The following is a 13459-nucleotide window of genomic DNA, read 5'->3' on the forward strand; positions in this document are numbered from 1 at the left end:
AGAAAGTCTAGAGCAAACTTAAGGATTTTGGTTACAAAACATTCCATTCTATTGATATTTAGTAACCAATTATGATGTCATTTATTCCATAATCATGCTATAATGTCTATTTGTAAATATTTTTCAATCATATCATTCGAAACCTGTTTGACATTCTTTTGCAGAACACAGGAGAATCTTTGAAGATTTGTTCTGTTTTTTATGCATTTACAATGAAAGACTTGTTTCCTCACACCAAGTTGTCATGCCAATTAAATGATGCTTTAAAATATTTGAAAGCAATCAAGCACTTTTAAAGCCTAAATTTATGCTTGCCACATCGGAACAGGCACAACTAGGGTATGGGCCTCATTTCCACTTTTTTTTGTTGCCATCATTAAATTTAGATAAAAAAAATTTTGATTTATGAGCTCTTGCGAGTGTTAAAAGTGTTAACTTTGACAATGTCTATTAGGAGGATTGCATAAGATGCCAAATTAAAAGCACACTGACTAATTTTCAATTGAGTTTTGGAGGCTAAATATAAAAAAGTTTTTCATTCATCTGACAAGAATGCAGATAGATCAATCTAAAATAGTGATTTGTCATTTCACCACCAACCCATCCTATTCTCTGCTTTATTTCAGACATTCAGGCAGTGGGTCTAAAGAAGGGGATGTTTTTTAATCCGGATCCGTATCTGAAAATCGCCATCCAGCCTGGAAAGCACAGCATCTTCCCTGCTCTGCCCCACCATGGTCAGGAGAAAAGGTCAGGCATCATCTGCAACACAGTGAACCCAGTCTGGAAGAGTGAGGTGAGTCCATCCAAAACCTCCTTCATCTGAAGTCAACATAATGTGTTTTAGTCACATGTCTGATCACTTTATAGATATTTAGGTCAAAGCATGTGGTGTCAGTGATCATTTTAAAGCGTTTTGACATTTAACAAATCGCTTGAGTTTAAGGCTTTAAGGAGTTTTGAGATGTCATTGCAACATTTCTTGACTTTATTTCTAAAAACAACATCACTGCAAGTCTGTAGCTGTTTGTTTGGTTGAAGCATGCTCAAGCTTGAAAGGCAGATTTGAGTTGGAACATGAAAGGAAAAACCTCTGGAGGTGGAGGGGATTGGAGCTTCATGGACTTGGTGATGCTGATTTTCACTGACAGCTTTAAAAGTATATATATATATATATATATATATATATATATATATATATATATATATATATATATATTGTGGCATGGCGGAGGTGACGGGTCATGATTCCGCACACCTGGCCCCTAATCAGGCTAATTATCCCTCGAGAAGGATAAAGGCCGACCGAAGATGGCAGTGCGACAGAGAGAGAGATTTACTGACTGTTAAAGCTGGCCAACACCTTTGTGTGTTTGTCTTTTTGTTTAAGTTTCTTATTAAAATATTATTTAAATTGTCAAGCTGGTTCCCGCCTCCTCCTTTCCCTTTAATCCCTTTACACTGGTGCCTCCGGGAAGGAGGAGGGATGCACTGTAGTAGATTCCTCGCCACTACCATCCACCCCAACGGAGCAGCCGCGGCCATTCACCAGGCGACGGAGGAGCCCGGCCGCCTGAGAGCGGAGGTATGGCTGCCGATCACGAGGGGAGGAGGGGCTCCCAAGCAACCGCCTGGAGTAGTTTCCGCTGCCAGGGGCGGGGGGAGACCCCTACCGGCCACCAAAAACACGGCGGGGCGTCTCCGATCCGCCCGTGGAGGTGCGGCTGTCATCCATTAGTGGGTGGAGGAGTGGCCGAGGACCAAGCTACGGCGTATCGGAGAACCGGCGAATAAGTGTTTTTCTCTCCTCGCTCTCTCCCACTGCCACTCCATGTTGGTCTTTCCTTCTCTTTTTTAAAAATGTTTTGTTCATTTTGCACGATCGGGGTTATGGTGTAGGTGCCGCATTTTTGTTTTGTTTCCCGCCCCTTGTACCCTCCCTCATCCAGGTAGACGGGGATGACCTGTCGGCATATGGGGTGGAAGGCATGCCTCTCCCCAGGGAGAGGTGGGGGGGTATATGTCATGCCGGGGGCTCCCCAGCTTGAGAGAACAAGGGAGGAATGTGGCAGGGCGGAGGGTGGGGCCAGGTCGTGATTATGCACACCCGGTCCCTTATCAGGCTAATTAGCCCTCGAGAGGGATAAAGGCTGACCAAAGACAGTTCGACAGAGAGAGAGATTTACGAACAGCTATCCGACACCTTTGTGTGTTTTTATTTTTGTTTATGTTTCTTATTAAAATATTATTTATATTGTTAAGCCAGTTCTTGCCTACTCCTTTCCATTAATCCCTTTACATATATATAAAATATATAAAACCACCTGCCTAATTTTGTGTAGGTCCTGCTCGTGCCGCCAAAACACGAGCCAAAGTCTCAGAATAGCCTTCTGTAATGTTATTCTTCTCACAACAATTGTACAGAGCGGTTGTCTGAGTTGCAGTAGACTTTCCGTAGACTTTGTAGACTTTGACTTTGTGCCAGATGTGCTGGTTTGAGTATTTCTGTAACTGCTGATCTTCTGGGATTTTCACACACATAAGTCTGTAGAATTTACTCCGAATGGTGCTAAAAACGTCCAGTGATCGGCAGTTCTGTGGAAGGAGGCGCCTTGTTTATGAGAGAGGTCAACAGAGAATGGACAGACTGGTTCAAACTGACAAAGTCTACGGTAACTCAGATAACCACTCTGTACAATTGTGGTGAGAAGAATATCATCTTAGAATGCTATTCTGAGATGCGGATTGGCACAGTTTTGGCGGCACGAGGGGGACCTACACAATATTAGGTGGGTGGTTTTAATGTTGTGGCTGATTGGTGTAAATATTGAACTTTTTTTTTTTAGTTATATTGATATGTCTATAAACATAATTCAGGATAACCTGAAATGATCTGATATGTCATGCTTTTGAACATCAAATTGCAGCTTGCCACCTGTTGTTTCAACCACCATGGTCTAAAACAATTATTGCATGTATGAATTGGCCAAGCAGTTTTCTTATAATTCTTTTTTATGTCCTTCACCATCACTCAGAATGTTAAATTCAAGGGCGTAGAAACCATTTTAACTGGAATTAAAGAATTTCACAAGTGCAATTTGTGCACATTGTTCTTAAGTGCTTGCCAGTTCTCAAAAAGTGTAATCAAAAGTTTGAAATAACAAGAATATGTCAAAATAATGTTACAATTTTTACAAACAGAAGCTGCAGTGTATGGCATTGTGTTTAGAGCCAGTCTGATTGGGTGATACTTTAGAAAGTTTGCCTTAATGGGTATTTTCAGAATAGCATATAACCAGACTACTCTGCATACTATTTCTTTAGTATGCCTTTTCTGTAGTGTGCACAGTATGCATGGATTACCTTGATGACCAACTAAGACAAAATGTGCAGTATACTGCACAGCAAAGCACACTACATGAGATACTGTATCCTCTAGAGACCCGAGCATGACTGCTATATGCATTTTCCATTTCCCTTTTAGATTTGTAACACATTTTTGATGGGAAAAGCAATGTTCTCTCTTTGTCATACAAACAAGTGATAGCCAGTGCTGAAGCATTTTACCAATCAGAAATTTGCATATTTATGTCTGATTCAAGTAATGGCCAGCATTGTCCAATCAATGCCAACCATGTTAAATAAAATTAAACATTAAAAAGTTCTGAATCTGAGCACTGAGCTACTTAGGCCCCCTAAAAATGGCATATTGGGTGAAACTAAAGAGTCTAATATATTGACTCAAACAGGTTTCAATGTAAAAACTTAATTAGGTTTCTTTCCAGATGTAGTTTTGTTGCAGTTTCTCCCAAAGACAAAAACTGCTGTAATCGACGCAAAGTTGTTTTGTCACAAGACTCTGTGCGTTGAAAGTTGAACCTTTTACAGACATCCCAGAGTCTCCTGAAATTAGATCAGTCAGATCAATGAAATTAAATTATGCGTTGTGTATGGCGAAGCCAAAATACAGCATCCACACATGTGTATGTGGGGTCAAATGTGAGGTATTGCTCAGCTTGACTTTCCATTTCCTATTTGATGAAAAGAACTGAAGTAATATCAGCCACCATTTTAATCTTTTTCTTGACACATATGTAATATCTTCATAATCGATTGGATTCCCGTATCCTTGTCCATCTCGGTTATCCATTTGAGAGAGTATCAGAGTCTATACGGCCTGTAAAATACACAGCACAAGTCAAGCAGTTGGCAGTAAGTCAGCGGGGTGAAATATGGGTCCATTTTACACGTGTGGCTGAGTTGGCTGAAAGCCAGGATAGTGTGGAACATGAGCCACAGAAGGTTTTCACTGCGATGGCACTTTGGAGGTTAATGGCACCATTATAAACTCAGGTGCATGAAACGTGACCTGCTGTGTTGTTGTAATTTTTTCCCATAGCCTTGTGGCTTGTACACTGTTGGGTTTGAAGAATGTACAGTATTTCCTGTGTTCATAGACATTTCCAAAGGGACATGCATTATGTTTTAAATTAAGTACATTTTAACCATTTACTGTATTGTTGTTTTTATCCTGTTGAGAACATCCATTTTATCTTTTTTTTTTAGCTCTTTACCTTTTTTCTAGAAACTTACATATAATAATTTGATACATATATAGTAAGACAAGAATGCTCAAAAACATGACAAAGGCATAAACATGCGGTGCAGTGACATGGATCCCACTAATGGTTTAAATCTTCTTTTTTAGCAGAAAATGAAACAATGTTATAAAGATGTCTCAATATTTCTCAATATTATTCAGCCTTTTGACAATATTTGATGTACATTGTATTTGCTCTGCTCTTAAATTTTCTTTTATAGTTTGAACCAAGCAGCCCAAGTAGATTTTAGTGTTTAACTAAAATACAGAAAAATCTAGTTAAACTTTTATGGTTCTAAAAATGTTATATACCCATAAAACAATAAATAGTAAAAAACAGCAATATGTGGCTATATATACACTTTAAAACAAGATAAGCTGAGAATATTCAAAACTATTGTTGTAACCGATTACCCAAGAATATTTAAAAACCTGTAATACTTTTATATATTTATATTATATTATTATATTATATAAATATTTTTTTATCCAACTTCTGTCGAATTCATCTGCTAGAGTTAGTGGAGAAATGGAAATTAATTGTTGAAAATGAAATTAATGTTAATGCTGGGTGCTAAACTAATTCACTGGCATACTATTTTTGGTAACTACAACTCTGCGAACTCACTGGTAACCAGAGATGAAGACTGGCCAAAAAAGTACCTTAAGATCTCCACAATATCCACAATATTGCTAAATTTTATATCAATAACAATGCCATTGTTATTATATCTTGAATATTTAATATTTTATATAGTGCACATGCCTAATTTTTATCTCCTTCAGGTGTTGTTACTAACTCTGCTGATAACCTGCAGCTCTTGCCAAGACTGACATCTTCTCTTGGGTTGCATAGCAACCATTCAGACCCCATACAACTGTTCAGTTCTGGCAATTGGAACTAATCTATGTTAGTAGCAATCAAGTATATGTTTGCCCAGTCACCTCGATAACATTGTTATTTGATCAATAATAACATTGTGCAAGCTCTGAACCAAACCAACATTCAGAGAAGAAGAAGAGGCACTCGAGTGTGGAGAAATGTGAAATCTAGTGTTAGTGCAGTCCATAATGGGTTTTTTTCAATATAATGAGCTTTTAGGTTCTCAAGCTTCAAAGCCACTTATGTCAGCCCAACTAATGGCCTTGCTCAGCATTCCTAGTATTGCTGCTGACATTGTATTCCTCTAGCACTCTTCAACTTTAAAATCATAGACTTGAGTGGTGCCTCAAGTCTACATCACTGACACTGTTTGTCGGTAAGCATGAGATTACCAATGAGTTACCAAAAGATGTTTCAGTGTGGATACAGTGCAAACAACCTCACAATGATGCACACAAGTGCAAGAAATCACTGTGGCAGTTCACACATATAGCTGCAAGTGTGATGCTTCTAAAAATTCTCCATTGTTTGAAAATAAGAGGTTTAGACAAACTTTTATTCAGTCTTAAAGACATAGTTTAACAAAAAAATTACAATTCTGTGGGCCTGGGTATCTCAGTGAGTATTGATGCTGACTACCACGCCTGGAGTCGCATGTTGGAATCCAGGGTGTGCTGAGTAACTCCAGTCAGGTCTCCTAAGCAACCAAATTGGCCCAGTTGCTAGGCAGGGTAGAGTCACATGGGGTAACCTCCTTGTGGTCACGATTAGTGGTTCCCGCTCTCAATGTGGCACGTGGAAAGTTGTGCGTGGATCGCGGAGGGTAGCACAAGCCTCCACATGCTGGGAGTCTATGCAGTCTCATGCACAATAAGCCCTTAACATGAATGTGCGAGGACACGCTTTAAGTGCTACATAAGATGGTAAATGGTCTGCACTTATATAGCGCTTTTTTTAACCTTAGAGGTTACCAAAGTGCTTTACACTGTTTCCCAATCACCCATTCATTCACACACACACTCATACACCAATGGTGGCAGAGCTTCCATGCAAGATGCTAGCCTGCCATTGGGTGCAACTTGGGGTTCAGTGTCTTGCCCAAGGACACTTCGGCATGTGGAGTTGTGTGGGCTGGTAATCGAACCACCAACCCTGCGATTGGCAGCTGACCCGCTCTACCAACTGAGCCACAGCCGCCCAGCCGCCTATCTGTGCGACAGTGCTGAAATGTGACCGTATAGTGCTGCTCGTCATTGTAACTTTATTTTATTTGTCACTTCACAATCATTTGTAATTTACCTCACTAAAATTAGCTTTAAAATATTTTCGTAAATATTTGACATAATTAATGGCATATTTACATATTGTTTTTACGATAATTTTGTGCAGAACAATCTTTTCTTTTACACAACTGGCTTCCATAATCAGGCGTGCATTTATAATATATCGTTTTCACAAATTCCTCTTGATAGAAATGCTTCCAGGATTAGTGACGACAGCGGAGGCCATGTGTATGATCCGACTATTTACAAGCAGTCATATAACATGTTATCACTGAGCACAAAATAAGAAGACGCTTGGAAGATGCGCTTAAGGGAAATTCACCAATAAAGTGGAGGTCAGCTCTTTACTTCCAAAAGTGATAATGGTAACAGCAATGCTTCAGGTCCGGTGCTACACAACTTGTAGTGCTGATGAGAGAGCCTTTAAGTGTCAGAGAAGAAGAGGAGACGAAGATAAAAGCGTCTGCCAAAAGAATAAATGTAAATGTTGGATGATGAGCCAATATATACGGACGATTTTCATGCATGGCAGCAAGTTAATGACTTTTTTAATCTCTCTAATATTAATTTATACAGTTGTCTGTACAAACTTGTCCAACTATTCCACACATATAACTTTATTTATTTAGGTTTACGATGCTTTTGGGAAACGAGGCCCTGGTCATTTTTTCCATCCTGTTTGAAGCTTGAAAGCTCCGGTTTATCTCCTAAATGATGATGGAATTTAGATTTTTTGGGTTAACTATGTGTTCAAGAAGCATGAGTGGCCTAGTTGTTCAATATGGTTGTCTGATTTCCATGTTGGAACCTTGGCATTATGCCTCATTTGTTTTGCAGTGCTCTAGATATCTCTATGAAATTTAAAGACATGCCATCTTATTTCTCATAAAGTTTATTTAGCCTGATTGAATTAATCTTTATGACAAGGGCAAGAATTTATCTTGATGCCTTAAGCAGAACTGCTGGCTAGCCAGATCCTTGATTCATAGCACCAGACAATAAGAAAGGTTAAACATGAACATGCCCCTCATTCTCTCTGATTTACATTTTAATATTATCACAGTTTTACTGTATTAACTCCTATCCTGACAGTCTGAGATCCTGGTGTTTGATTCAGAAACATGACCTGTCCCAGAAAGCACTGTGTCATTATCTGATTCTGCGCTGTGGTTAGGTGGATTAAATCTGTAATTCGTGGAGGAGAATTTATTATCTGAGTTGTGTTTCATCACTTTTTACATCATACTGAGAATACTAACAAGATTTGCAGTTATATTAGCCAACACCACATTATAAAATACTACTGTGGTGTCATTTTGATAGTAATGCCATGGTACTCTGATATATACCATGATAATGAATGATGACAAAGATATGATTACAATATGACCAAAAATATGGTGATGCCATAGTACTTTTTGGTACTTTACGTTTGTGCTGATTCTCCCTGAAAGCTAAAGCTTTTTAAAATAATATTTTTTTTTCTCACATCATTAAATGTGATGCATTTCTGAAGAGTATAATAGCCTCTCTCTGTAGCATGCAGTTGGTTTTGTTTGCTGGTATCAACATTTTCTCCTTTTTGCATGAGCCATTACTGGTAAATTACAGCTGCATCAACCTACAGAGCATAAACATGCAACACCTGAACATCTAAACAAAACACCCCTGGCATTGGTAAATGTCTGTTTATCTTCCACTCACTCGTGCAGTTACAGGCTTTCCTCTAACTAGCATAATGTGTTTTCTGAGCCTATGGGCAAGACAGTGGATTTAATTGTGGTGGTGTGGGGAGGGTGGTCTAGCTTGATGGTTTTGTGATTACTGAAGCCCCACTGAGTTTGGTTTGTGTGGCAATGATTAAAACACTGTCCTTAAAAAGTCCTCAGTGCCTCCTCGAACAGAAACTGTGATGGTTTGAGGTTGACTGCTATGATAACAAATCCTGTCTTGTGCTTCCATAGCATCATCACTGCTGCAGTGTTCAGATGGCCTCCAGTAAGATGGATGCAGCATCCTTGAGTGGAGAAGAGATTCTGTATACGCCATGTGCCTATATTAGAATGAGTCATGCAGAACAATAAATTACAACAGCTGAACCTTGCCGAATGATGATATTTCTTCTCATAAAGAACCTACCAAAGATCCTAATATAATCTAGATTATTTGTTTAGATTTTAAATAAATTAGTTATAACAATATATATATATATATTTGTTTAAGAAAAGGTGGGACGAGTCTAAATTATTTTTTGTTGTAATCAACATTATTCCTCAAATGCTGTCGATTAAGCTCATGAGATCCCAATCATTAAAGGAGGAGATGAGCAGAATTAACAAAATAGAAGAATTGTATTTAAAAAAAAAAAAAAAAACCCATACAGGAAATAATTTTGTAAATGGAATGTTCCTCTTCTGCCACTCACTCAACGTTGTGTCAATGTAGTGACACTAGGGGTTGTTCTTGGGAGACCCACATTTTTGAAAAAAGGCCAACGAGAATTGGCAAATGGAATTTGCATGCCATCCCCCGGTCATATGGGTTTAAAAGGAGCTGGAATGCGGCCACTCATTCAGATTTTTTTCTTCGGAGCCGAGCGGTTGTATGTCAGCGAGCTAAATTCCACTGCCGGTCCATTCACCTCTAAACGAAGAAGCATATGCTATTGGATATATGGTGCATTCCTGCGGCTTTCTCTCCTTCTGCACGATCTGTGCAGAGTACGCCCCTGGGCACTTAAACAGGGCTAAGAGAGTATATATTCCTGACAAGAGAGTATATTTTCACTATTAGTGCAAAACACATTGACGTGAACTTCTTTTTAAAGACACTTCTTTTTAAAGATTCCTTTCCGTCTTTGTGTAGTTCCTGGATTATTTTATCTCGTTATTTCTCTTATTCCATTATCTCTCCACCTCCGATGGCTTTCACATGTCTGGGCAGCGGGAAAGCCGCTCCAGCGGCCCCCCACGCCACACCCTTTTACCTACGGGTACGAGGCTGGCTCGGCTGGCGCTGGAGGCAATTTGGGCACAAATTCAATGGGCACTGTCTCGCCGGGTAAACCCCCGTGGACCTCCCATTCCCCAAAACGCTCGATTGCACCCGTAGAGCTCTGAGATGAGACCAGCTCGCCTCACGGCCTGCTTAACATCTCTTTCGGAGCCCGCAAGCAGAATGAGTCCTCGATCGCTGCATCAGATGCCGATGTTGCATGGCGAGCACTCAACTGGCCTGCCACCTTCTGTTTTGCCTGCCCAGTCTGAGGCCGACGCAGAGCTGACTGCCATTTGCGGCTATATGATTCGTTCCTAGGTTCGGGGCATCACTCAAAGCTTTCTGCCAGAACCCGACTTCCCAATTTGTCCCCTCTCACTACCCTTGATGGTGGTTAGACAGGCCGCCTCCTCTTTGCATACTATGGCCCTCCAGCAAATACACCAGTCCAAGGCACTGAAAGAGCTGCATGTGGGTATTCCTGATCCCAATGTGATGCAGGAGCTGCGCTAAGTAACCAAACTTTCCCTCGGGTCCACGAATCACTAATACACTAATCAGCCACAACATTTAAACCAATGACAGGTGAAATGAATAACATTGATTATACCGTTACAATGGTACCTGTCAAGGGGTGGGATATATTAGGGAGAAACAGTCAGATCTTGAATTTCATGTGTTGGAAGCAGGAAAAATTATCTCACCAAACGGAATTGCAAAATTAACCATTGTTTTAAAACAGCTTTATAAATAAGCCCCCCTTCTGCCGTTGATCAGAATCGCTGTTAACTCAAATTATGCCTCTACACACTACACAACTTTCAAAGATGTCGGATTGTGGTACTGTTCATGTTACACAACTGTCTCGTCATTGAAGTCGTAGCGTTTTCAAATTACACAAGGAATTGGCGACAGGGGTGAACACATTACAAAATATTTCACTATTGACGAATCCCCAACGACTCTGCCTGGACTCCAAATTACGTTTCACATTTCATATTTTATTGGTTACAATATGAAAAAGTGCTTCCTTCTGAAAAATCGACCTATTTGCTTACCTGACTGTCCAAGAGAATTGGCAATTTCTCTCCAACTCTTCTCTTTCTCCACCCAGTTGTGCTACAGTTCAGAGGAAACATCAAATGATTCTGGTGCTCCTGCCAATGTTCCACTAATTTTTCCTCCATTTCTTCTGTCCAATGAGACTTTCTTGATACCACAGCCATGCTAGTTGATGTTCTGCTGCAGGTACATCAGGACTCCTCCCACTGAAACTTCCCGTGCCATGTTTCTTGCTCTCTCATTGGCTGTATTCAGTCAAAACACATTTCACATTGCACGATTTGGAACTGGAGACAGATCCAGATATTTAACATTCTAGATATCTTGCTGACATCGGTGACACGTCGGCACTTCACTCAAATTGCGTCTTTGATAATTCATAGATTGTGATCGTCGTTCACGGGAGCTAGCTCTGATTTGCCTATGATTTCAGGCTTTTGTCGGCGATCTCGACTTGCGAGTGAAAATCGGGCCTAATATCGTGTAGTGTAAACTCGGCATAAGTTAGCAGAACTCAAAACATTTTGGTAATCAGTTATATAAAATGTTTAAGTTAATTAATTACAAGTTTAAGTTAGCAGAACTGTCAGATTTTGATTTTGTACTACTCATTCGTGTTGATTTTTTTCTTAACTTGCAATATTGAATAAGAAAGCATTTTACTGGTACTTAATTTTAAATTTAACTCTATGGCTGAAATTAAAATCACCATGAAGGCTCAACTTATATATGTCAAGTAGATGGAACCGTGCTAGCTAGTACTAGCTAGAACAAGCTAGTTCAGTGAATGTTAGCATGCTGAATCATGCTAATTGGATAAACCATGCTTTGATTAGTATAGCAATTGCTCAACAAGTATATCAGTATACTGTAGAAAGGTATAGGGCAAGTTACTTTAAAAAGTTAATTACTAACTACTAATTACATCTTCTATAGTGTAATTAGATTACTGTACTAATTCATTTGTCTGAAAAATAATTACATTACTTATTACTAATTACTTTCTATTACCCTTATCAACCTCAACCAGAAAAAGAATACAAGTGTAGCCACGAAACTGTTCATTTAATTCTTTCAAATAAATCATATAAAATCAAATAAATTATTCATGAACTGACCAAAGAATTTTAGGAGGCTGCATTAATTTAGAAAACATACATTTTAACATTAGATATTAAATTTAGATTTTGAATTCACTATTGTTTTATATAGAATTGTACTATAGAATTTACAGTATTTAACAAAATTACATCATAAGTAACTGTAATTAAATTACTGAAAAATTAACATTAATCCCTTACATTAAAAAAAGGAAAGTAATTTATTTACAGTAACTAATTATTTATTAATGCATTACAACCAACATTACTGTAAAACAATCTAATATTGTACCTGCTAATCTCAAGCTCCACTATTCACCATAATGGTAACCCCACCCAAAACTTTAACTTGACAGAAACTCTTCTAAACAATACAACAAAACATTAAACACTAACAAGTATCTCTCTTTACATTCACCTTGCACACACTAAATAACACTTCATTTTAACATTTACTCTTCCTGTCAATTGCATATAAAACATGCTGGGAAATAAAAAATCCCCTTCCCAGTTTCAGTTAAATTTAAGTTCATGTCAATTTGAAGAGACAAGTTAATTAAACTCAAAACATTTCAGGTTAATTAAAAGGTGTAAGTTTTGTGAGCTCAAAAGAAAGAGAAGGTTCTATATACTCATCAAGGTTATTTAATTGAACTAATTTGTATGATTTTATTTTTCCCTGCTCAAAGCAATTATTTTGAGCATTAGGGTTTACAATGATGCTTTGAGGTAATAAACATAATGAAATGGAATGGAAATCATGCAGAGCAAAGAAAAGAATCTAGACAGATTGTTGACGGTGACAACTATCTATTGATATACAATTGAGACGGCCTATGGTAAATACTCAACAAGCCTATTGTTCTTATTTATTCGCAGCGATTTAACTTTGTATCCCTCCCGACGGATGCGTTGGAGATTGAGGTGAAAGATAAATTTTCCAAGAGCAGACCCATCATCAAACGCTTCCTGGGGAAGTTGGTTGTGCCTGTACAGAGGCTGCTGGAAAAACATGCTATTGGGTAGGTCGATAAGGATGCCAGGCTATGTAGCTACTAACGGCTAAACATTTCATCTCACATTTTATCTGACCATGAGTTTGGAATAAATTTTTTACATAGCTTCTAAACAAATTACTGTGCCATCTTTGTGATATTTTTCCTCCAAATCTTTCATTTTCACAGGCTGAAAATATTTAAAATATCAATTTGTATTACATTTTCATGTACAAGTAGATACATAATACATGTGTAGGCTCTTGCCGTGAGTTTGCTTTTCAATATATTTTATGGTTAAATGCTCGACATTTGCTCATATCGACATTTTAAACTATCAAGCATCCTTATCTTTCATGTGTGTAAACAGGGACCGTGTGGTGAGTTACAATTTAGGCCGGCGGCTTCCAACAGATCATGTCAATGGACAGCTGCAGTTTCGGTTTGAGATAAGCTCCTCTGTTCATCCAGGTCTGCAGGATTTTTACTATTTGATGTCTTTTTCTCACAAACACATGAGCTAAACCAATAGTACAAAT

The 13459-nt window shown here is 38.6% G+C and overlaps 1 protein-coding gene across 1 annotated transcript in view; it reads left to right on the plus strand.

The window, feature by feature from the left end:
- Positions 1-13459, plus strand: part of LOC127634380 (E3 ubiquitin-protein ligase HECW1-like) — a 130327-nt gene that overhangs the window by 72141 nt on the left and 44727 nt on the right. Inside the window, exons 6-8 of the mRNA XM_052113919.1 lie at positions 627-796; positions 12805-12947; positions 13291-13391. Coding sequence (XP_051969879.1) covers positions 627-796; positions 12805-12947; positions 13291-13391 — 414 coding nt within the window. The remainder of the gene's footprint in view (positions 1-626; positions 797-12804; positions 12948-13290; positions 13392-13459) is intronic.

The sequence above is a fragment of the Xyrauchen texanus genome, chromosome 41, assembly GCF_025860055.1.
Source record: "Xyrauchen texanus isolate HMW12.3.18 chromosome 41, RBS_HiC_50CHRs, whole genome shotgun sequence".
Classification (NCBI taxonomy): domain Eukaryota; kingdom Metazoa; phylum Chordata; class Actinopteri; order Cypriniformes; family Catostomidae; genus Xyrauchen; species Xyrauchen texanus.